This window comes from Ictidomys tridecemlineatus, chromosome 1 (assembly GCF_052094955.1).
Source record: "Ictidomys tridecemlineatus isolate mIctTri1 chromosome 1, mIctTri1.hap1, whole genome shotgun sequence".
NCBI classification, from domain to species: Eukaryota; Metazoa; Chordata; class Mammalia; order Rodentia; family Sciuridae; genus Ictidomys; species Ictidomys tridecemlineatus.
In genome coordinates, this window is record NC_135477.1 from 71,867,492 (window position 1) to 71,893,965 (window position 26,474).

Sequence of the window (26,474 nt, forward strand, 5' to 3'; positions counted from 1 at the left end):
GGATGGGCACAAGGCTCCATGCACCCCATGCTACAAACTGGTCTCTACACAATCACCTCAATCCACAGACAGAAATGAATCAGATGAACTTTTTCCAGCTGTATCACTATCTCCTCAGAAGAATTTAACAAATTTCTGAACTTATGTATGAGTAATCATTTTAAGAGATGTTACTTTGAGCTATTTACATTTTCAACAGGAATAATAATATAAGGGAAGGTATGTCAATAAATCATGTCCAAATAAAAAATGATATCAACATGGAGAAAATGCCAAGAATTTTAAAAGTTGATTGTTACAATAATCAATGAATTTAAAAAAGATCTAAGATGAACTGGGAGGGGGGAATATAGGATATGAAAGAACATTTACAAGTTCTGAAAAAAATAAACTGAGAAATAGTAAACATACACAAAAGATACAAAACCAGACATTTAGATTACTATAAGTTTTCTAAGAAAAAGTTGAAATGTGGAATACCTTTTTAGAAACTACATCACACATACCAGTGTAAATTTGGTTTTTATTAACAATCAACTTTCTATAAACATTGCATCTAAATGTTCACCAATCAGCTGCACAATTTGAACAATTTTACTTCCAAAACAAAGACAAATGCTTTTATTTCCTTATGTCTCTGTCTTTCCTTGGGCTAGAGAAAGAAGTTTTTGTATGTAAAAGCAGATTCCAAAGGGGCAGTATTTCAAATGTGCTTTTTGTACACAGCCACATCCATAGCATGTGGATATTCATCCTGCTAGACCTAGCTCTGCAGTCCACCATCAGGGCTGTACAGTAAGCCCAAATCGTAAGCATCACCCCAGGCTTCTGAACCACCCCACTGTCTGAGGACTTCATGTCTGAGACCAAACAAAGCACAAACAGATTTGGTAACTATGTCTATGTGATTGAAGAGTACACTAAAGCAAAAAAAAAAAAAAAAAATGGGGGAGATAGGACTGGGGTAAGAGATCTTTGACAGCATTTCCAGGAAATTCTTGCAATAAATGTGGGCACAATATCTGAATTACTGCTGGTAGCCAAAGTCAGAAGCCCACCAGTGGTATCATGACTTATAAGGAGTAAAGGCCAAGTCAGAGAGAGGGCTGGCCAGTGATACCCCGAGACTGTTTTCCTTTTCTCCCTTACTCGGCCCACAAGTAACAGTCCTCCTGGCCCTGAGACCTCAGCCAAGATTTCTGTTTGGTTTGGCCAAGTGCCATCTTTCCATAAAGACTGGTGAAAAATAAGGCAAAACTGGGGATAAATAGTCCCTCAAAAGCACTGAGGGGCAAATGTACAGACCACAGGAGATTAGTAAGACCTAGAGTCCCCACTAGAGGGAAGCACACATATCCTTGCTAAGTCAGCTTCATTGGCCTGCCAGAACACAGGTGTTAGAACTATCCCTACCTAAACACACTTTCCTCACTACATAAACCCTCAGTGCTTTTCAAGTTCAGCACATGGGGTTCTATGAGGGAGAGGGATTCACACTTAAAAAAATCTATCCTTGTTTTCATTTTATCACTCATCCATGGTTGGAGGATAGAAAGGACAGGTATACACAACCAGGGACCTTTCCTAAGGGGCATGGGTAGGGCTGAGCTGAGGTTCAGCTCCTCTGGCGGGTAGTCTATAGTGCCTGGTGTCTGCAGACTGAGAAGGGATGTGGGTAATTGCACTTTGGGGCACAGTGGGCACAGGCATGGACTAGATATGGCCTGGGAGACAAGAGAGGGCAGACTGACCTCAGTTCAGTTCTCTGGACAATGAGAGGAAGATCATGGTGAGGCAACTCCACAGACCAGAACTGTGATCCCAGTCAGCAAGACACAGAAACAGCAAGAGAAGGCTTACTTCCAGGATCTCTCACCCAGGGAACAGAGATCCTGTATTCTCTTCCCAACCTTCAATACCAGTTGCAGGGCTTCTACTCTGAATATTTGTATTTGCTTTATCTTTTTTGGGGGGGATGGGGGATATGCAGGACTAGGGATCAAACTCAGGTCCTCAAATATTCTAGGCAAGTGCTCTAATCACTGAGATATCTCCCCACACCACTGCTTAATCCTTCTAACAGGTCAGTTGAGGCACCTAAGGCTCAGGGAGACTCCAGGCAGGACTCCCCAGGTATCACCCTGCCCCATTTCAGGAGGCTCTGCAGGTGCTAGCAGCTGGATGACAGTTCCCTGGCTGAACATCTGAGCACTCATGTCCTGGCCAACTCCCAGAGTTGACTATTTGCCTAGCACTATGAAACTGGGCTTCAAGAACAGAATTATAAGCAGACATTTTAGGGAGACAAAGGTCATTTGATAGTGTTGAATTTGGTTTTGTCTGTCTTATGAAAAATGGCTCAAAAGGTAATCCCTGATGATAGAACAGACCAATTGCAGGGCCAAGGGCTCCTAAAGGATCCTGTCTGTTCAGTCTGGTTAAGGCAATGATGGGTGGGTGTTGGCTGGGAAGCAGTAACATAGTGGCCCATGCACTTTGCTGCTCACACCTGGCCTTCCTCCCAGAGCCAGTCACCTGCCTTTTGGCTCTTAGCAATGGCTCCATGGAACTTCCCCAGCAGGAGCCAGCACATCAGACAGGTGACAGGAGCACCTACAACACACACATCCAGACCAGACAATATGTGTCTGCTCTTTCAGCATAAAGCCAGCACCAAACTGGAGAAATCTATTGGTAATCATTTTTTCAATACTCAGTTTTGTTCTAAGTACTTCCTTTCCTTCCATTTGTATCTCAAAACCCTTCTTTTTCAGTGTAGACAAAAAAAGATATGTACAGGGCAGGCCTATGAAAAATAAGGACTTGTCATAAAACAGGCTCAAAACTATAGGAAATATGCAACCTGACTTTTAGCATCCATGAGTTCCCATGAACTCTGTTACGACAAAGTCTGAGACCTGGTCTTCCCTCTTATCAAGTCATAAGTGTCTTCAGACTTAAAGAGGATGCCACATTTATTAGAATATATAAGGCAAAAAAGGTTTCAGATCTATTTTTATGTAAAAGAGATAACAAGAGATTTCTAAATGCAACACCCAATTTTAAGTGTCATTCCCAGTAGACACATATTACAAAATACTCTCTTCTGTAAAGTGCTGTTTGCTCAGTAAATCATGCACCACCAGAGACACGGCACCACAGCTTCATCTGCTTAAGGGCCAATGTGGCAGCATCAGTAGAAGGAGGGTGGGAGTTTTTGCCTATAAAGACTATTTCCATTCCATCTCCTCAGCCCTCTTTAGTGAGAAGAGAATTCTCTCATTACTGCCAGACATTCCCAATGCTTGGCTCTGGGACAGGGACAGCTTCATTATCAGGGCTTTCCCCCACTTCTGCTCCTGCTCTTCCTTCTGGTTTGGCATTGTATTACCTCATTCTTCTCAAGATCTTGAATCAGAACTCAGCCAGCTCCCCATGATGGCTGCATGGGGTCTCCTCCTCCCTTTAAATCATATAGAATGGCCAGGCAGAAGTGGGATTCACCCATGCCTGACACACAGGAGGGCTTTCCAGGAGATTTGTCAAGAAGGGTTCAAAAAAGAGAGGCAATGGTCACCTGCCAAGTCTATACTATTTAAAGGACTTAGAAAGGTACACAATTGGCAGTAAACAAATTCCTTTAGCTCTTCATAGATGTCCACAAAAACAATACCCTCCACACCATCAGACGTGAATGATTTCTGCTCCAGTGTCTTCAGGCTCTGTGCAAGAAGAAGAGTTTGTGTCAGAATAACAGACTCCATGTCCATCTTTATTTTCAAAACTGGGCTCTGTTAGTGCAGATTTTTCAAAAATATTCTTTTTGCTTGTTTCTGGACAGTTTTGAACATAGATCACTCTATTATAAGCCTTGAGTCTCTTCCACAATTGCAGGTATATTTACATTGAATGTACATAAAAAGAAGTCCTCCAGTGAAGCCAATGGCCACTACCACCAATTTAGTCCAAAAGGGCCACTCTAGGATTCCTGGAAGGGAAAAATTCAATCAGCCTCTCAATAGAGTTCAAATTTAACATCTGAAGTAAATAGAACACAGCTTTTGAACTTCTCATAACCAATGGATCCTTCACTCATCAAATCTTCCTTCCTCAAAAGTGGGGTGGAAGAGAACATCCACCATCTTGTATCCTGTCCTCTCATCTCACACTCCATTATTCCATTTTTTCTGACTGGATTTTAAACTAGCCTGAGAAACATACAAAAAGAATGCTTTGTGCCTCCTATTTATGCCCCCCAAACCCAGATGCTCACAGTAGGGCTGGAACAACATTCTGACCTCAAGACCCCAGCATGTTCTCCAAGGCTTGTGTGCAGCACTTACTTCTCAGGCTGAGCTCTTACCTGTTCCCTGCCCCTGCTTGATCTCCTCAGCAGTACAGTCGATGAGCACATATAAGGACCAGACTACACAGGTGATGGCGATGACATGAAACATCACTGAGTATGTGATCTTCCTGCACTTGCTGGCCGTCATCTGCAACTTCTCCCACTGGAAAGGTGACAAGAAAAGAGTGAGGCTCAGGCCCAGAGTAAATAGGTATAATGGGAGTGAGAATATTGTTGATGGCCACAATCAGCTCTCCATCCCCTCCCTCTCCCTCAACTAGATGACTTTCCCCAAATACTCAAAGCTGTTCTCTTTAAGCCACTGGCCTTCAACCAGGTACCAGACACAGCAAACATTTTATGAAATGAAAAGCATCTGGGATCAAAATAAGCACTGCATTATCATCAGCACCTGCTTATTCTCACAAGCAGACACTAAGTGGCCTAATAAAGGATTCTGTGATTTCAATCCTAATGAAAACAACATGTTGGTTCAAGACCCAGGTACTGTTTTATGTCTCCCTGGCTTGTTGACTGGTATGGACAAGCGGAAGAATAGGGTTGATGATGCCACAATACACTGGCAGATGGGTCACACTATGTTGTGAAGGTGAATGGCGGAAGGCGCTCACTCTTTGGTCCTCTGCTACCTTTGCAGCAGCAGCTTGACATCGATGCTAAGAGTTCCTGGTACAAGCAGACTCTGCCAGTGCCATCTCCTCTAGGAGCACATTAATTTACTCCAAATAGCCAGATTTTCTTTTTCATTTACTGGTTTCCAAATCAGAAGAAAACATATAAAAGTAGACAGAAAGAAGAAAGTGTAAACACTCTGCATATCCCTTGCCAACGGTAGTCACAGCCTTTATCCAGATGGTTCTATGCAATGTAAGCTGAAAATAGAGCCTCTAAATTATCAACGTGCCACAAGAGAGAGTCACTTCAGAGATCAGCATGGAATAGGTGGCAAAATGTTTCTTTTAGTAATATGAGCCTGCCTTCTGTAACATCTGATTGCTTTCTGCTGAGTTTTTATAACCAGCAAGTTCTCTGGGTTTCCTACCTAAAACAAAATCAGTGTCTTGGTGTCTCCAGTCCCCTGACTATCACTATTTCCTAGGACACCCACAGCTCCACTCTTTAACACCTCTGAAATGCTCACCCTCTTGTCTTTCTTGGTGGATGCTTTTCTCCAATTTGACCTCTCTAAAGTCCTTCACTTTGCCCTCAAAGCCCATGCATATATCCTTCCAGAACTGCTACAAAAGCCAAACTTTCTTTGATGCTCTCCACCTCCCTAGGATGAGGCATGCCCACAACACACTTCTCTCTGCATGGTTTTAATTGGTCTTATTGTATGCCATTATTTGACTGTGTGATTCCCCTGGCGATTTACATGTTGACATTTTTAAGACAGAAATAGGCTTTTATTTTTCCAAACAAAACCTTTGTGCTAGGCACATAGAAAGATGTATGAAACAGTCAACATCTGAATGGTAATCAGCATCACACAGTTTCTCTAAAATGAAGCAATGATCTGTGACATGAAGACAGCTGCATTTCCCCATTCACCCACCTCCCATCCAGTAAACACTTATCACAGGCATACACGAACAAATTGACTATGTGCTATGCTAGGCTTAATGGTTGGGAGACACACTATCTCCAATATTCAGTCTTCACTGGAAAGGCAAGATACTAACAGTTAATACATACAAAGCTAAATGCTGACTAAGATGTCACAGGACAGTCTGTGGCCAAGAGCCAAGCGACTGACACAGACAAGCAAGCAGTCTAATTGTGAAAGAGAAGTATCATAACTGAATAGTGGTAAAGAGCTTCTTCCTGAGGGTAGGGACTTAGACATAAGTACCAGAAACAACAATCTACAATGTGAGTGTAAGCACCAGTCAGTTATTTAAAGAAACAAACAGAGGCATGCTATGGCTCCATGGTCTGAGATGATAACTCATTCAGGTCATTCATCTCAGAGAGGGTTAAGTACTTCTGAGAATGTTCTTTTCTCACATACTTTTCTCAAAGGTTTCAGCTTGGTCTCCATGATGAACTCATACTTGCAGAGCTCACAGCAGCGCGTGTCAGAGCTCTTGATCCACTGCTGCAGGCAGGCCTGGTGCACAAAGTGGAGGCTTCCTGTGCAGTGGCAGGGGGTGATCAGGGGGCTCTCATCATCACCTTCACAGTGGCATATCCTATGGTGGGAGGAAAATCAGTTAGTGCCAGAAGAGCCCCACAACAAGGAAGGTGACACTGCAGTGGAAGTTCAATCCATGAAAGAAAACTTTCAGCAACAAACATCACAGAAGTGACTATGAGCACAAAAACATACAAGCACAAATGAAAATAATATTTAAACTAAAATATCTAGCTTACCGCACACACATGGAAAGTCAGGATGGCATTTGGCAATAAAGAGGGAGAAAATGATATAAGAAATGACAAAGCAATCATTGTGGGTTAAGACTTTAAGAACTTCACTGAAAGATGAATTTAAGGCAACATGAAGTCATCTTCTAGAACATAAGACATTAAAATAATTAAATTTTCTATGTAAAATAAAATGAGCAGTGTCCCTCCCCAAAATACTACAGTGACTTAAGAAAGCACGGCTTTCTAACTTTAATACTGACTTTGCCTTCACACACTACAGGTACATCAGCCCACCCTCTCTCATGGAGTAAACAGAGATCATAGTTCTCTCTCCTCCACCTAAAAACTCACCATGATGACATACTGCAATTTCATTTCTTTTATTCAGGACCACTCATAGTACTGAACAAAAATTAATTTTAAAGCAGTCATTATTTCTAAGGAAGCATGCAGCAGAACTACTAACCTCAAGGAACTTAATCAGGCTTTTGAGAACAGGGATCTTTTCCAACAGCTGAAGAATAAGCAGGGTATGTGTCCTGAAAGCAGCCAGGCCCTGACCTTGCCAGACTCTTGGGCTGGTTGTTTCAGGCACAGGATTTCTGATCCAGCTCTGAGAAATGTAATGGGTGTCACCAAGGAGGAAATGGTTGGTTTGGGAGAAACAGGAGATTTGTGACAGAAAATGAATTCTCAGAGCCTTAGGGCCAGACAAGGATGCTGCACAGAGAAAATAAGGTAGGAAAGAAGATTGGGCAGGGGTGGCCACACCTAAGTTAAGAGGAAAACAGGAAGGAGATACTGGAGAGCAGCTACTCCTAAACATTCATGGAGGGGAGCTACAAGGAGTAAAAAACGAGACTGGGATGGCAGCAAATGCTTAAAATCAGGACCACCAAGCTGGAAAACTGGAAATACTATTTTCTTTTTTCTAATTTCCTTATCCAAAGTCTATTTGTTTTTAGTTGAGAAGGTCAGTTTGGCCTTTAATATGTATAGCTTCTTCCTCTTTTAAAATTAGTTTTTCAAATAGCAACAACACTTCATTCTCCTGAAGAAAACAATTACCCCCCAAATGGCTACAACTGTTTTAACTATTTTCCCGAAACTTCACATATTAAAAGCAAGATGAGGCTACAAAGGTGTGAGCAGAGATGGCCAGAATGGTGGTTCCTGGCAAACCAACCTGCAGGCATGCCCTGAGATGGACACAGGAGAGATGGGGGTAGATTTTTCAGACAGGGGAGAAGGACAATCCAGGTCACTGTCCTTCTCCACTGAGCAGAGGGGTGCCCGCAGAACCCTGCACTTGAGTTGGCAGATGTGCTGTCCTCAAAGACGTCGTCGTCTCCCATTTCATCAGAGCAGAAGCCCATGCTCCCTGCCAGCCGACTCGAGGACTTGGTGGCATGCAGGTGAGCGGTATGGCTCTCCAGCTCATGGAATCTGCGCAGACTGCTGGTGTTAGAGCCATGGGAGAGCAAGAACAGGTACTGGAGCAGCCGCTGGCTTCTGGACCCGGCCTCGCCATCTTCTTTCTCTTCCAAAATTGGGCTGTGCATGGCCCCCTTGCCAGCTTCTACCTCTGAGGCAACAGAATGGTTGGCAGAGAGGGATGAGACACAGAAACATTTGGAACTGCCAAGAGATTTAGGATTCAGTGCTCTTTTTTCTTTAAAATGAAACCTGTTAATTCTGAGACATGGATCTTGAGAGAGTACCAATTTTCCTTCAGAACAAGTTCTTTCCACATAGTCAAAGCTTTCCAAAGTATCCTGGGGCTTCTCACATACATCATTTAGGGACTTTGAAAACGTTAGTGTTCTTCTGGATTTGGCATTCTTAGCAGGTTTCAAGGCCTGAAACCATTCAGAATCAAAGGAATTGCTTTCTGATGCCTGTAATGTGTCTTTACAGACAACTGTCACAGGGAGCCCTTGTGTCAGAGAACTCTGGCAGAGAGGTGCTTTCAAGACAACAGCAGACTGCATGGGACTGTGATGACAATACTCAGAAAACACTGCACTGGAACTGCATGCAGAACAGTGGAATAAAGCACAGAAAGTAAAAACAATTTTAAGAGAAAACAGATATCAAAGTTTAGAAATGAGACTGGTGTGGTAATCTGGTGAGCAAACAACACATAAAATTGGGCCAACTCCGTCACCAAAGGAAGAATGATAAAACAAATGAAAAACTGAGAAGCTATAGACATTAATCCTTATATCCAGAATCATATGGGCCACGGCAGCATCTGAAGCACAGTGTTACCTGCAGATGTCCTGGTTGGATGGTGTGACAGAAGAGCGAGAGAAGGCAGACACTGGAGCTGATGCTGAAGGAGAACTCCCAGCCTGCAATGACATACCCCCAGTCAGTGTTCAGGAAGGAGCCAAGGTAAGTGGAAACACCATCTTCTCATGAATGGCTGTGAGAAGAAAAATCTAAGAAAGTCTATTGCTCACAATAAGGAATATATTAGGTCCTACACACCTAGGCAAAACAAATACAACATCATTCCTCCTTTTTTTCCTATGTGTGTATTGCCCTTAAAGAAAAGTAAGATAGTAATATACCTTGATCTCACTTTTCATTCCCCCCCAAAAACCTAGTCAGTTAAGGAAGCAATGAGAGCAAGCCGGGGCTGGAATGTCCAGGTACATATTATCTTGAAGGTCTCTGACTTTCTCTCATGCACACTGGGAAAAAATAAAATTCAACATTATCAGAAGAAAGTTGCTTTCTGCATGTACACCAGGGTAGCTGCTCCTTGGGATGCTGGTCATACATGCAACCTAACCAAGCTAATGTTGATGTCGTTGTTTCTGTAACCTAACCTATAAACCCCCTCCTCCTGTAGTAACTGGTGCAGATCAGAGCACTTTGGAGGCAGAAGTGCTCATCCAGGTGGCTGCCCCTGGACAAAAAGAGTGGAGAGTGATAGGAGGCACTATTCTCTGCAAGGTACCGGAAACACTGTGTGTAGCAGAGGTTCATCTGCCCAGCCTGTCACCACCGGACTTTCTGGCAAAGCACCTTGCCAGCGTTTTGCCACTGGACCATTTCTCAGTAAAGTGAACTTCTCGATAAAGTGAATTTTTCAATAAAGGCTTATGACTTATAAGCCACCTCTGAGTATTACCTTAGGTCTCTCTGCAATGTGTCCCAATGTCCTGGAACAACTGGGCTATGGATATAACAGCAGGCCAGCTGGAAGACCAAAGAGATCCTATGAGCACCAAGACTGTGGCAGCTGAAAAGGGGACATATGCCATAGGTAACATCCAAATGGCTTCCCATTTCCATGTGTTGGGGATAGTGGCTACAATAGATACTTGGGGGATATCACACAAGTAGGAGGATGCCTGAAAACACCCCAGGGACCAGGGGAAATATTATTGCTTGTGGGCAAGCAATACTATCTAAAGAAAAAGAAAGAGGTGAGTAAAATAGCAGCAGCTATGTGGTTGTGGTGGCCCCTCCACATAGCAATGGATGCAGCAACAGAGGCAGAGTTTCAGGCCCAATCCTGTATTAAGCAACTAATGAAGAATTAAAACTGGAGTGTGCAACATGATTAACTCAAGCAGGGACTACTGAGCAATAATTGCTCATAGAAGAATATTGATGAGAATTTAGAAACTTAAGCCTTCTGCTTTGCTAAACTGAAAGGTAAACATCTACCATGAGCTAAAATAAGGATGAAAATTACTTAAAAGAACTGGGACCCTTGGTGACCCCAGGATCTCAGAAGAAAATATGAGTACTGGAATGAACCGATTATGGTACCAGTACTAAAAGCCAGATGGCTCCTAAATCAAAAGGTAAAGACAGATCTGTCTCAGCTAGTGAAAGTGGATGATGAGAATCTTCCCCCTCCCAGTTGGTACATGCATATCTCCAGAACCAGGGAACAAGTTTAGACGGAAAGCTAGGGGAAATGTAGCAGTATGGCTGTTGTGGCTTTGGGATACTATTACTGAATGTACACTCCTATCAGAGAGCAAAATGAAATAAAATGCCTCAGGCACCACACACCCTACCCTGTAGTAACATTTATATTCAGCTGTTAAGGAGAACTATGACATCTCTATTGTCCTTGGATGATAGCTGCCTATAAAAAATGCTTAGCTCCACTGGGGATTTACCTGTGGCACACCCAGATGACCTCCTAAGAGAGGAATGAAGTATGCAATTTATGCAGAGATCTACAAAGGTCCTAATGACATAGCAGGAATAAAGAAGACATTCTTCAAATGGCTCTCAGGCATATTATGGAACTCTGGTATGAATTCTCAGTCCTTTGGTGGCCCTTCCAGTTTCTCAAGCAGCACAGGCTGAAACTGATATAGGGGAAACTGAAAAAATTAGGAAGCAAGGGGCTGGGTTTGTGGCTCAGCAGTAGAGTGCTCGCCTATCATGTGTGAGGCTCTAGGTTCGATCCCCAGCACCACATAAAAAATAAATAAATAAAATAAAGGTATTATGTCTGACTACAACTAAAAAATAAATATTTTTTTAAAAGATTAGGAAGTGAGAGATACAGAATATGGATGAAAAGGTGGGAGAAGGATGGAGTAAAAGAAAGGCAAGATGTCCAATAAAGAAAGCCAGGAGAAATTTGATTTCATGTGGGAAGGGCAAAAACTGGCTTTCAATGTTCTTCCCCTAGGATATTTACATAGTCCAAACATACATCATGGGATGATGGCAATTGATCTGAACTAATGGACAAAACTTGACACAGTATCAATGTTTCATTATATTGATTTTACAGTGTTAATTTCTGAGTCTTTTCCCTACCAAGAGGAGGCAACCCAAAGGTGGTGGGGCATTTCCCAGAGAAAGGATGGGCAGTCACATCTCCAAGTTGCAAAAACTTGGGCTATCAAATACTTGGGGTTATTTGGTTGGATAAGACTTCAGTGGTACCAGCTTCTCTCATAGGTAAAATTTAAGCTTTCTTTACCCTGACTACTCCCAAAGAGATGCATCTCATTTGGAATCATTAAGCCCCTTCACTCCATATTTAGCAGAGATGTTGAGACCACTGTGCCATTTAGTAAATAAATAAAGTGGGACTGGGAACATGAGCACATTAAATACACACACACACACACACACACACACACACACACACAGCGAAATTATAAACCTTGAGCAGAGTATTCCAAGAACAGCCCTATGAATTGGATTTTCTAGATACCATGATGGTTTTAGACAAGGCTGTGGTGGTGGCCTCAGAAACAGACATGACCAATGTCTTATGTGATGAAGTGTGTAGCTCAGGAGGGAAGAATGAAAAAATAGTGGCAGCATGATTTCATCATACCCTTGCCCCTATCAAAAGTCTATAAGTTTGTCCAAACATGTGCAGGTTAAAGAAGCAATGAGAGCAAGCCTGGACTGGAATATCTAGGTACATGCTATCTTGAAGGACACTGACTTTCTCTCATGCATGCTGGGAAAAAGGACAATTTAACATTATTAGAAGAAAGTTGCTTTCTGCATGTACACCAGGGTAGTTGCTCCTTGGGGTGTTGGTCATACATGCAACCTAACCAAGCTAATGTTGATGTCGCTGTTTCTGTAACCTAACTATAAACCCCCTCCTCCTGTAGTAACTGGTGCAGATCAGAGCACTTTGGAGGCAGAAGTGCTCATCCAGGTGGCTACCCCTGGACAAAGAGTGGAGAGGGATAGGAGGCACTATTCTCTGCAAGGTACCAGAAACACAGTGTGTAGTAGAGGTCCATCTGCCCAGCCTGTCACCACTGGACTTTCTGGCAAAGCACCTTTCCAGCCTTTTGCTTCTGGACCTTCCCTGTAGCATTTCTCAGTAAAGCATAAAATTTGCATGTCATGTCCAGGCATTTTATTTGGTCTTTCAGTAACTTTTCCCACTGCCCTGGCACAACAGGGCTATGTACATGACACTGTGGATAAAAATATAGCCCAGAGATACCTGAAACCACAAAGCCTCACTGCCAAGCTTCTGTGAGTTCAGTGGCTGTTTTTTCCCCTAAGCATCTACACTTCACAAGTTCATATATAAGTCAATAAAATGAAGATATAGGAGGCATGGTGCCTGTCATCACTAGCTTCTCCCAGAATTCCTTCACATGGTTCCTGAGACAATCTTATCCAAGGCTGGAGGACTTGAGAGCACTCTACTACCTCACAACCTCATGCACAGTGCCCACTTGCTGGTCCACATAACCTCACTACCAATGTCATAGTTCTCTCTCTCTCTCTTGTTTTTAATATTTATTTATTTATTAGTTGTAGTTGGACACAACACCTCCATTCCATTCATTTATTTTTATTTTTATGTGGTGCTGAGGATCAAACCCAGGTCCCTGAGCATGCTAGGCGAGTGCTTTTCTGCTGAGCCACAATCCCAGCCCCAACATAATTCTCTTTATAAAGAAGATTCCATGATTTGAACCACCAATCCACAGATCAACCTGGAAGCTAGGAGAGGGCTGAACATAGGATGCTCCCAAGAGGTCTAATCTTAGAAATGTGAATTAATAATTAAGAAATTTAAGTTGAAAGAACATGTAAGAAGAGCTCATAGGATAGAATAGGGTCTCTGAGAGGTAGTAAACAAGCCAAAATTAGGGGAAAGATCAAGGACAGAAAAAGCACCACAGTGAGAAGAGAAGTGGATGAAGAGAAATAGGGATGGGAAAGGAGCTAATCTGAGCATGCAAAGCCATCACTAAAGGCCTCCGGCCTTCCATGCATGCCTCTCTGGGGTCTAGCAAGACTCATTCTGTAGCCTCTAGGGTACCTATGTCCTTCTTATAGTCACGTGTTGCTTACAGTGGGAACATGGTCCACATGTATGACTAGAAGATTCTGTCATCATGCAAACATCATAGAGTGGACTTACACAAACCTAGATGGCATAGGTCAATCACTTGATGTGGCCTCTTGATTTGATTTAGAGATATAGTAAACATGAGATGTATGAGGCTGCTTTCTGGCACAACACTGCATACTTATTTTACAGTAAATTTTTTAATAAGTAGAAGGAGTACACTCTAAAATAAAAGTGTAGTATAATAAGTGCATTAATCAATAATAGTCATTTACTTATCAGTTGTATAGGCACGGCAGGGTTATACCAGTATCACCACAAATATGAATAACATGCTGTACCACATTAGAATTGCAAGGCTGTCACTAGAAGGGAGAAACTTTTCAGATCCACTATAATCTTATATGCAGTGTGTCATTGACCAAAAAGATCATTATGTGACATGTAACTGTAAATACATTCTTCCTTCCTTAATTCCAGAGAACAATGCTATGAGTCTGTTCAGCCCACATTACCACTCACCGTGATTCAAGAGGAGCTTCACCTTGACCCTAGTTGAGGTCTAGCCCCTACTTTAAGTGCCACCCCCAGGGGTACACTCTCATCCTGGCACCCCACCCATGGGACATCTGTTAGCCACTGGAATGGAACTGTTACTGCCCAGAAATTCCTATTCCTATCCCACCCTTGCAGCAAATGCACCAGCCTGGAAAGAAACAGGACTAGGTTGTTTGCTGGACCACTACTCCTACTCCCAGAACAAAATTAAACATCATTTTATACATAATAAACCTCAAGAAACTTGATCCAAGAAGTTGCCATGCTGCGTGTGTATAATGAAATCATCCAGTGTTACTCAATTAACACATCTTCTGAGTCACCCAAGAATCCACATTTTCTAACTAAATGTACACATGGACATTGGACATATTTTCTCTAAAAGCATTAATGGTCAAAGTTCTTAAGAATCTAAAGTTTATTTGGAGACATGAAAATGACATCCCAAAATAACTTCCATTACTACTTTATAGGATTCTTCCAAAAACAAAATGAAAGAGATCTCAGGACCCATGTGGAGATGGTGCTATTCATACCCTGTATCCCACAGTCCCAAATATACCAGCCTTCCTCCTCTTTCTTTTGAGGCCTCCTCCCAGACAGCCATTACGGGCTCTATTGGAGAGCTCTTTAGGCCCCAATCTCTTGATCTGATTTAGAGATATGGTAAACATGAGATATATGAGGCTGTTTCTGGTACAACACTGCATACTTATTTTACAGTAAATTTTTTAATAAGTAGAAGGTGTACACTCTAAAATAATGATAAAACTGTAGTATAATAAGTGCATAAACCATAAAATAATGAAAAAAGTGTAATATAATAATGCATAAACAGTAAGTTACTATTAATCAGTACAGGGAAGCAGATTGAGGGTACCTATTCTTAAGTGCCCAAACTCTTTTTTTTTAGTTATAGAGTCACAATACCTTTATTTTATTTGTTTATTTTTATGTGGTGCCGGGATGGAACCCAGTGTCTCACCCATGCTAGGCAAGTGCTCTGCCACGGAGTCACAACCCCAGCCCAAAGTGCCCAAACTCTTACCTCTGATGATTTTCTGATGTCCAATCCTAAACCCATTATGAGACTGGAAACCTTTATGAACTTGTTGCCTCCTTTTACTTCTGAGAGTGACTAACTTTTGTTCAGTGACAGAAAACATAAAAAACACAGGCTAGTAAAAATGTACAGCAGAAAAGTGTGAATCATCAACATCCTTCTCCAGGTGGACCTGAAGGAAGTAATGTCCAGTTGCATTCATGACCTTGTACTCTCACTGATATAAGGTCACTCTTCTTTCTCTGTGTTGCAGGTTAAGCTCAGTTGCCAGGACAGAGGTATAAAAGGAAACCCCTCCCCATAAGGGATGGAAAACATGGAATTAACTAGTTATCTTCCATGCCCTCACTTTCTTGGAAAGAACATGATCTTCTTGGAACCTCATAAACTTTCCTGTCTTATGAAAGGAAGGTAAGTCTTGTGGAAGGAGAGTGGAATCTTATTTACAGAACGGTGCTGAATCAGGGTCAGTGTTCTGAGAAAAGGCAGGTCTCATGAAGCTGAAATCAAGAGAAAATGCCTCTTACTCTCCTGAATGTCACATAATCTATATCAAAAGGGAAGTAAGGGATAATGATTGCATCCATGAGTGCCTGGGTTAAGAATATGGGGTAAGAACAGCAAGGCCCAGGGACAGGTAACAGGCCTTATCAAGGAAGCAGTCAACTGTCCACATATGAAGAGACCTATGTGCACTTGCCTAGATGGTTTCCATCTCAGATGCATTGCAAGAAACTCAAACAGGTGTGTCTGCACTGGCAGCAGACACCAACGCTCCTGAGATAGTGGCTGCAGTCAGTTTCAAGGAAGAATGGTGTTGTGGCAAGGCAGGAATATTGTTGCTACCCAATTTTTATTCAGGAAACTGGGACTCTTTCAGCATTCTCTATTTATGTTCCTGTCCCAATCTGACCCTCTTTAACTTCATGAAAAATGTTGTAAGATGCTGTCAGCAAGTAATGTCCAAAACTTCAACAAAGTTCCCAATAACAAGTCTCCTTATCAGACTATAAATTTCAAGGAAATTTTTAAAATCTACTTTTATTTTAACAAATATAAACTTCAGTAAATGCTGACTCCCTTTTCCAGAAAGAGCAAGAAAATGAGAAAGGATGGTAGGGATATCAGCTCCCACAGAAGTTCCTTCTGTTACCAGCTAAAGAAGAGTACATGTTCCAAAGATCAAGACCAATCCATATGCAGAATAATCGCTGCAGCAATTTTAAAGAGCCTGATCTGTTGTTGGCAATAAGCTGAGTAAAATCTGTCAATCTACCAACAAGGATCTAGAAAACTGGCCTGATGGATAACAAAAAGGAAGCCTAAAGTTTCCAATACAGTTTCACAGCCAGATTTGGGAAGCTGTTCAAAGTCAAAGGCTAGCAATCTCTTCTTAGAAGTTCCAAAACATAGCACAGTGGCACTCAGGAGCCAGGGAGGCAGCACCAGGTCAAAGGTCTGTACCATACAAAATTAATTCCAGGAGCACCTGCACTCTTCCTCCATGAGGTCAGATAACACAGGGCCTGACAGTTTCTGGCAAAAGGTGCTACTGTCTATAAAAAGAAAATTAAATGTGACAAAAACAATAACAACAAAATATACTGAAGCCCTCTGTTCCTGAAGCACTTTTCTGGTTCCCAAGAGACTTTCTAGTCATGAAAAAAAATGTAAAAAATATTCATGAAAATTCTCTCTTTTTATATCATCTCACTCCAGTCAGAATGGCAGCTATTATGAAGACAAACAACAGTAAGTGTAGGGGAGGATGTGGAGAAAAAGGCAGACTCATACATTGCTGGTGGGACTGCAAATTGGTGCAGCAAATATGGAAAGCACTATGGAGATTCCTTGGAAAACTGGGAATGGAACCACCATTTGACCCAGCTATCCCTCTCCTCTGTCTATACCCAAAGTACTTATAAACAGCATACTACAGGGACACAGCCACATTAAAGTTACAGCAGCACAATTTACAATAGCTAAACTGTGGAGTCAACCTAGATGTCCTTCAGTGGATGAATGAAAAAAATGGCATATATACATAATGGAATATTACGCAGCATTAAAAAAAACATGGCATTTGCAGATAAATGGATAGCGTTGGAGAAGATAATGCTAAGTGTAGTCAGCCAATCCCCCCCCCCAAAACAAATGCAGAATGTTTTCTATGATATAAGGAAGTTGACTCATAGTAGGACTGGGAGGGAGAGCATGGGAGGTATAAATGAATTCTAGATAGGAAAGAGGGGTGGGAGGGAAAGGGAAGGGGCAGGGATTAGCAAGGATGGTGGAATGTGATGGACATCATCATCCAAAGTACATGTATGAAGACTTGAATTGGGTGTCAACATACTTTATATACAAACAAAGATACAAAAATTGTGGTATATATGTGTACTAAGAATTGTAATGCAAAAAAAAAAAAAAAAGAATAGTGTTACCTTAGATTAGGTAGAGGGAAGTGAAAGGAGGAGAAGGCAGGGGATGTGGGGTTAAGAAAGATAGTAGAATGAAACAGACACTATTACTTTATGTATGTATGTGACTGTATGACCAATGTGATTCTACAATATGTATAATCAGAAAAATGAGAAATTATATTCCATCTATGTATGATATATCAAAGTATATAAGTGCATTCTACTGTCATGTATAACTAATTAAAACAAAAATTTTTTAAAAAAATTTCCTCTTCTTGTGATGCTGAAATCAATTCTGCCAAAGCAAACCTTTAGGTGATATATAAGCCTAAATCTCAGTTGACTTCATTTCTCAGGAATGACAGATACTTTTAGACATTACCACTCTCTTAGACATTTTGTATGGCTATTCTTGAGCCTCTTAATGATTGCCTTTCCTATCAGAGTCACTGTTTTGAATTACTTTTAACAAGGCTGTGAAGATATATGGGGAAAAGAAAACTTCCTAAACCTTGACAGAACCTGGCTTCTCATTCCTTCTGTTTCCTCTGGGAGAACCTACTGCCCTTAGAGTGTCTATCCTAATACACTCCTCAGACAGACTTCTCAGTAGGTGGCAGGAACACACGACTCTCTCACTGCAGGATAACCTCAAGCCTTCCTTTCTTGTCACTTTTTTTCCCTTGCTCCTCCCACTAGATTACCGCCTGGCTTCCTTTTCCACCACTCCTTCCTACTCTTTGTGGGAGTCCCAGGAAAGTTTTCAGAGAGTCTTGCCCAAGTCCACCTCTTGATTTTGGACTGACAGCAGGATAATATCAGACTTTGAAGTCCCCACTGCATGTGATAACTCTAGGTCACTTTGGCCCATGATGACCAGTTCTAATTGGAACCTGGTCTTACAGATGGTTAGTGGGGATTATCCTTATCTCCCTGAGTTCTGCGATGGGGTCTTTGTAAGGGTCACAACAGTCCCCAACTTCAGGATAATTTATACTCTTTTTATTGGCATTTTAGGCCTCCATTTCTCCTGCAGATAATAGGCTATTTGCTGAAGAATGTAATAGTAAGGAAGGAAAGAAGGAAGGAATGAAGGGGGGGAGGGAGGGAGGAAGGGAGGGTGGGTGGGTTGGTTGGTTGGTGGGTTGGTCGGGAAACACAGTGGGCCCAGTTTAAAGAATTATTCCATTTACCTCATGTTCCCACCACTCACATCTCTGTTCCCTATCACTCCGTAAGATAGCAACAGCTTTCAGAATTAAAAGGCACATTAATTTTGTCTCAGCAATTCTTTTAGGAATTCATCCAGAAACACCTGCACCAAAGGATTTAAAGAGCAGTGTTCATGAGAGCAAACAGCTGATGTCAGCTTAAATGCCCACGAGCAAAATGAGGCAATACTGTTACATCTACAGGAAGAAATAAGAGGCAGTCATAAGAAAGAAAGAGGAAGTCTGCTGTGCCTAGGAATGGACACACAGAGAAACAAGCAGAGAAACATCATTGCCATCTGTGCTGACACCTTCACAGATGATCCAATCCACAGAGGAAGACCTGGCACCTGATGGGGGAAACACTGATTCTCCATAGAAACGTTACAGAAGAGCTTTGCTGCCTTAAACCTGAGCAACATTTCCTACACATGATTTCATTTAAAAATAGCTTATGGAAGCAGGAGGTATCACAATACCAGATGTTAAATTGTAATACAGAGCCACAGTAACAAAAACAGCATGCTGCTGGGTGTGGTGACACATGCCTGTAATCCCAGCAGCTCAGGAGGCTGAGACAGGAGGACTACAAGTTCAAAGCCAGCCTCAGCAACATTGAGAAGCTAAGCAACTCAGTATGAGTGACCCTGTCTGTAAATAAAATACAAAAATGGGATGGGGATGTCGTTCCCATCCCCACTCCTTTGAACATGTGGTCAAGTGCCCCTATGTTCAATCAAAAAAAAAAAAAAAAAAAACAGTACCAAAACCAGTGCATGCTATTGGCACCAAAACAGGCATGAAAATCAATGGAACAGAACAGAAACAGAAGACAAGAGAGAGAAACACACATAAATACAGTGATCTCATAGTAGACAAAGGTGCCAAAAATCTACACTGGAGGAAAAAAATAGCCTCTTCAACAAATACTGCTGGGAAAACTGGAAATCCATATATAAATAATAATAATCCATATTAAAACTTCTATCTCTCACCCCTGCACAAAAATCAACTCAAAGAGAATCAAAGACCTAAGTATAAAACCCTGCATATCTGAGAAGAAAATGTAGGCCCAACACTCCAACATGTTGGCTTGGGAACTGACTTCCTTAATAAGACTCCTAAAGCACAAGAAGTAAAATAAAAAATCAATAAATGGGATGGGATCAAACTTAAGTGCTTTTTCACAGCAAAGGAAACAAGAGCATAAAGAGAGAGCCTACAGAATGGGAGAAAATCTTTGCTACTCACATTTCAGATAAGGCATTAATTCGGGATATATAAAGAAGTTAAAAGCTTAAACCAAAACAATAAATAATGCAATCAATAAATGGGCAAATGAACTAAACAGAAACTTTTCAAAAGAAGAAATATGAATGGTCAACAAATATATGAAAAAATTCTCAACTTATATGGCAATCAATGGATGAATGGGAAAGGAAATTGTGGTATACATATACCATAAAAAAGAATGACTTTATGATATTTGCTGGTAAATGGATGGATCTGGAGACTATCATGCTAAGTGAAATAAGCCAATGACAAAATAGCAAAGGTCTAATTTTCTCTTTGACATATAGATGCTAATCCACAACAAAGGGCAGGGATAGAAGTTCACTGGATTAGACAAAGGGGAATGAAAGGAAGGGAGTGGGGACAGGAATAGGAAAGGCAGTGGAAGGACTGTGACATAAATTTGCTTTGTACATATATGAATACAGCACAGTGAATCCCACCATCATGTACATCAATAAGACTTGGGTCCTAAATACAATATATCCTGTGCTTGCATAACTATATCAGAATGGACTCTACTATCGTGTATAACTAAAATAACCAATAAAAAATAGTAAAACAATAAAAATGAAGGTAAAACAAAACTACAAGCACAGCCAATGGCAATAATTATTCAACTCCAGAACAACAAGTGAATAAACTGATTTCACAAGTCATGATCTATATTTTAAAAATATGAAATGGAATGAAATAGAGTAAAACAGATGTATTCAGAGTGTATTTCACATAAGAAGGATCAAGTGTTCTGAAGGGGACTTTTTTGTTGCATATGTGAATGAACAGTTTTCTATGTTAAAACTTTCTAAAGATCATGGTTGTAAATTGACAGTCACTGCATGATGATAAGTCTAACATAGACAACACAAAGCAACAAAATAAGTAAAAAAAAAAAATGATGGCACAATCAAGAAGTCATGTTACCCCATCAGCTCAGAGAACTTCAGAAGTGAACTTTTCTGCCAGTTCCCAGGAGAGGTCTCTCCTTCACACAGACAAGAACACAAATCTATTTGACTTTTCTCTTGCTGTATAGCAAAGTACCACAAACTTAGTGGCTTAAACTACAAAAATTTATCATCACACCATTTCAATGGACCAGAAGTCCAGGCACAGTGTGCTAGAACTCTCTCCTCAGGGTCTGGTTTAGTTCCCTATATGTTGCTGTGACCAAAAGTTCTGACAAGAACAACATAGAGGAGGAGAAATTTATTTTGGCTCATGGTTTCAGAGATTCAGTCCACGTTGGCTGACTTGAGGTAAAGCAAAATGGCATCAGGAAGCAGAGAGGAAGCTCCACTCACCGGGCAAAATATAAACCTCAGAGTTATACCTTCAGTGACCTACATCCTCCAGCTATACCCTACATGCCTATAGTTATGATACAGTTAATCTATTTCAGTATTTTAATCCACTTCTCATAATTTAATCACTTCTTGCATTGTCTCACATGAACTTTGTTGTGGCACCTCATAAAAACCATATAGGGTCTCCCACTTTCCTAGAGAGCCTGGAAACAATATATATCCTCACTCATTTGGGTTGCTAGCAATGCTATTCCCTGAAATGACAGTATTGAGGACACTGATGTCAGCTTGCTGGCTGTCTCTCAAGGGCTGCATGCATGGCCCATCACAGGACCCTTTACCATCTTCAAGGCCTACTTGTACTATCAGTCTAATGTCTCTCTGTCACCAACTAAAAGAAATTTCTCTGTTTTTCAGTGTTCATGGAATTCCACTGGGATCATGTATATAAGTCAATAATCTCCCTATTCTAGGGCCAACTATGCTACATGACAAAAAATATGATCAAGAGAATAACATCTCAGGATATTCACAGATTCTAGGCAAAAGGGTAGAACATCTCTGAGGGGCCATTTTAGAAGTCCTATTTATCAGACCACCTTTTAGTTTGTGTGTCCTGCTCAGGAGGTTGCTAAAGGTTACTATTCTCCCACTCTAAACTCAGAGACAGTAGTGATCTCCTAACCCCACCTCAGCAAGTATGACATCATCGAGCACAGACAAAATCTCACTTGGTGTTAAGATACTGAAATGTGCAGACTAAAATTATGTTTCAAAAAACTTTCTGCTTAGCACAGAAGTTATTCTGTCAAAATCAAAACTTCATTATGAGACTCTGATTTCTATAAATAAATATTCAGTTGTATTCACCTTAAAAATGAGCTACAATTAAAGGACAAGCCATTCTGTGGCTGCTCTGATAAATACATGCTGGCTCTTGCTGAAGGCCTGCCAAGACCAAGCTTTCACAAAGGAAATTAATTAAACTGACCATTACAAAACCACACACACACACACACACACACACACACACACACACATTCTTATTCTCTCTCTCCCCGCCCTCTCATTTATGGAAAAGAATACACAATAAGAACTACTGAATGCCCAAAGAATTTCCATTATAAATGACTCTCATTAGCATTGCCTAGAAAGTATCAGTAACACTAAATTCTATTCTAGCTTCTTAGAAGAAGCTGAGATTATATGAATGTCAATACAACCCCAGCACAATGAGGGGTGTGTATCATAGCACTGCTACAGAGAAGGCAGCAGCTGAAGGATCTTTCTTAGGGCTTGCCTTCCCAAGCAGGTCTCCATGCTACAGTGTCAATCTTGCAAAAAAATTATTATTATTTTTTTTTTGGTGCTGGGGATTGAACCCAGGGCCTTGGGTAAGCAAGAAAAGCACTCTAACTTCTGAGCTATATCCACAGCCCCCCCCCCAAAAAAATTATTTTTACTAAATTACATTGAAGACAACAATTCTGGGGCAAAGATGCAGAAACTACAGTGTGACGATATAAAGGTCCAAAATCACTAGAAATAACATGGTGAAAGGGCTTATGTCTGTGAGTCCTCACTCACAAGGACTTTTACTGTAGTAACTTCTTTAAATATTTAACTTTTCAAATACAACAAAAATATTTTTTCATTGCAGATAAAGGAAACAGAGAATTCTTGGGTGGTGGCAAAAGCACTGGCTTTTGACTCTAAGCCCTCATTGTGCTCTGGCATCACAGCACTGAGCATATCACAGAGCATGAGTTCAATAATTTCAAAATCAGGCCAACAACCTAATGATAGGACTGCTTCAGGAATCAAATAAAATCAGAGGAGATACAGAAATTCTACTTTCACTATTCCAGGAATACTTTCTATTCCAAAGCACCAATGCACACACTGCTTGATGACCCACAAAATAATCTGCAGGTTCTATATCTATTATAAAATGCTTTGTTTCCATAGCAGTCCACCTACCTGGGATGAAGAAAGCTTCCACCCAAGCTGCTCATGGACAGCACTGGGCCAAGATGCATAAAATTCCAAGAGTGAAACAACAGTCTGGGAGCACTTTATCGATGGGAAAATAGGACCCTAACTTCATGCTCAGGCTCCTGCTCCTAAGTCAAATGAGTCAGAAGGCTTCAAAAGAAATCGATCATCTTTTTAAGCGTACCCCCAACCTACACACTCAATATCAAAGAAGGTTCAGAGACCTGCTAGAAGTCTCATTACCCTGGCAAGTCCCCCAGCCCTGCCACTTTGCGCTATTATTGACCCAGCAGGCTGCAGCCTTCCCTAAAACAAGGCTCTATAACTCTTGCTTTTCCCAGAACACTTTCACACTCACCTCACACAGCTGGATCTTCCTCAGATTTTTCCTTAAAAGGGACTTTCCATCCCTATTATTCACTGTCCTTGCACCTTATTCACTTCTTCTACAGTACCTAACAAGGCTTATGTTTGGGGAACAATGTCAACTTCAGACCTTCTGCCATCTGGCCTGACACACAGTAGGTATTCAATGAACATTTGCTGAAGGAATCAAATAATTATTTTCTGGGGAGACTGCCCATGTCAGAGCCTCAGGACCCCTTTACACTCTTAAACTATTGTAATCCTCCAAAGATCTTTTTCTTATATGAGTTATAGCTCTCAATCTTACTACATTAATACACCTTAAAACACAAGAACATATTCCATAAGTGTTTAAAAGAAGATACCATCTTGTATGTCACTCAGTCTTAGGAAACTCCACCATACATCTGTGAGAGAATGAGGTAGAAATGGCAAAGAATGTCTCAGTATCACTATGAAATTCTTTTAAATTTGGCCTCACTTTTTTTTACCTCTAGGAGACCATAAATTAAACTTTGAAAATTGTTTACCTAATGTTTAGCCAAAAAATTAAGCTGTAACTAATCAGAAGAAAGAAATTTATTAAAATATCATCAATGAACTTTGTAAAATAAGAGACAAATAGCAAACATTGCCCACCAGGCTCTGCTGGGATTGCAAGCGAAGCTACATGGTTAGTACCTGTGATGAAGATAGAGCAGGCTGTCACTACCGCCTGATGCCAGCAAGTCCAATTCATTCCTCTTGCTTTTGTTGCATGAAAATAAGTCTCTTGTCTTTGGCATAGTCATTTTCTTCAGTACACATTAAGAAACATACACACTGCCTTATATGCAACCTATGAGTCTGAGTAACTGAGTCTGTCTGATCAACTCTGGATTCAGAAACAAAGAGAAGCAAACCCTGGCCTTGATGACCACATTCGGGTCTGCTTCCAGGCAAAGTGGTAGCAGGTTTCCATCCTGATGTCCTGACACAGACATTCTGCTATGTCTTTTTACTGTCTAAATGCAGCACTAACCTAGAAAGTATTTCAAAGAATTTAAACAAATCAAAGCCCAAATTCATTGAGATTTGCTTGCCAAGTAACAGAAAAACAATAATTCTAAGTGCTCATTAAATAAGTTCAGTTTAACTTTACCCAAGAATATCTGATTAACCAGAGGCACTTTACTCATGGTATAACATGGCAACTGTGCTCAGCTCTAAAACCAGCCAATAGGGGTGCTGGCCCTTACAACTCTCAGAGCCAGAGAACTTGGAGGTGACATCCACACTGGAGAATTCCACTGCTTTCTCCCTAGAATAAATGCTGACCATCATTTTGTTTTACATTTTAATTTTAGGTTGGAAAACTTACCAATCAAATGTGGTTTCAGATATTATACAATATATAAAATTCTAAGTTGGTTCTTCAGCAAACACTAAGCAACAGCACAGGAAATGAATGCAATTTGGGTGGGGTATGGATATGGAGCTGAAGAATATAGCTCCAAGATGGCTCTGCAGTCCCACCCCTCAGCAAGGTGAAGACAAGGTTGGAGCTGAATAGGAATTGCATTCCAATGTCCAACATTCTATGAGCATGTCCTCTGTGGGGCTCATCCAACCTCAAACAGCTACTTCTAAAAATATATTTTTTGTACACATTGCTGCAATATCATTATAAACTGTAACAGGTGCTAAAAAGGGAAAAAATGTAATACCCAAATGAGTGAGATAATTTAGATTAAGAAAAAGGTATCCAGAAAAGCCCCTCTAAGGGGCCCAAGTCTTAAAGAAGAAAACAAGAGTCAGCCATCCATTCTCAACTAGAGGAAATAACATGTGCAAAATGCATGCATGGATAGAGTACTGACCTGCCAGAACCATCTAGATTTTGATGACCAATGGGACACTGAGATGGACGAGGCTCCAAGCAGCCAGTGCCAGATCACTTTAATTCTAACAGACAAAGGTAGGAAGATGGGAACTTACGCTAACAAAATGAAATACATGAAGGCGAGAAAGGAGAAGTGTTAGGATTCCATTTACAGGTTGCTAGTCAGAGAAGGATTTCAGAAAAGTGGTCAAAATGTACACAGATTCTTAGGGAGCTAAAAAGGAGCTAAGAAGCTTGACCTGGAAGGTGGCTGTGACAATGAAGGAAAAACAACAGGCTGAGTATAAAGCATCTAGAACAATACTATGCAAACATTCATTCAGTACTGCTGGAAACCTCCAGGGTTATATCCTATCTTTGGCTCTGAAGGCTTAGGAGTAAACAAAACGTGACTCTATGTCAACAGAATTTAAGTGGGATGAAGCAGCAGCAGAAAAAATAAATTCAAACATCTAGGCAGCAATAAGTGCTCTGTTAAAAATTAAAAAAAAAAAAGGAAAAGTAACATGAACCACTTAAGTGACTAGGAAGGGCCACTAGGGAGTGGTAACAAATTTGATGAACTCCTAAAATCCAATCCAGATAGACTACCATGAAACAGACTGAGGTTTATGTTCACCTCTTTTCAACCTCTAATATCCTGCCAGCAAGAAGTAAACTGCAGAAATCCAAGACAGACTGCAGGTGAGCAACTAAGATGCTGAACCCATATGGAGGCAGAGAATTTGCAAGGAAAAATCTGCTGAGAGATACAATGAGAATTCTGGGAAATAGAACACATGTCCTTATTCTGACCTCCTTTCTTTGTACC

General features: G+C 41.0%; 1 protein-coding gene across 1 annotated transcript in view; it reads right to left on the bottom strand.

Annotated features, from left to right (window-relative positions):
• Nucleotides 1–503: 503 nt before the first annotated feature.
• Nucleotides 504–26,474, bottom strand: part of LOC144376070 (uncharacterized) — a 30,073-nt gene continuing 4,102 nt past the window's right edge. Inside the window, 7 exon segments of the mRNA XM_078042242.1 lie at nucleotides 504–3,899; nucleotides 3,902–3,988; nucleotides 4,364–4,511; nucleotides 6,381–6,561; nucleotides 7,926–8,055; nucleotides 8,058–8,770; nucleotides 9,011–9,093. Coding sequence (XP_077898368.1) covers nucleotides 3,685–3,899; nucleotides 3,902–3,988; nucleotides 4,364–4,511; nucleotides 6,381–6,561; nucleotides 7,926–8,055; nucleotides 8,058–8,770; nucleotides 9,011–9,093 — 1,557 coding nt within the window. The 3' untranslated portion in view covers nucleotides 504–3,684.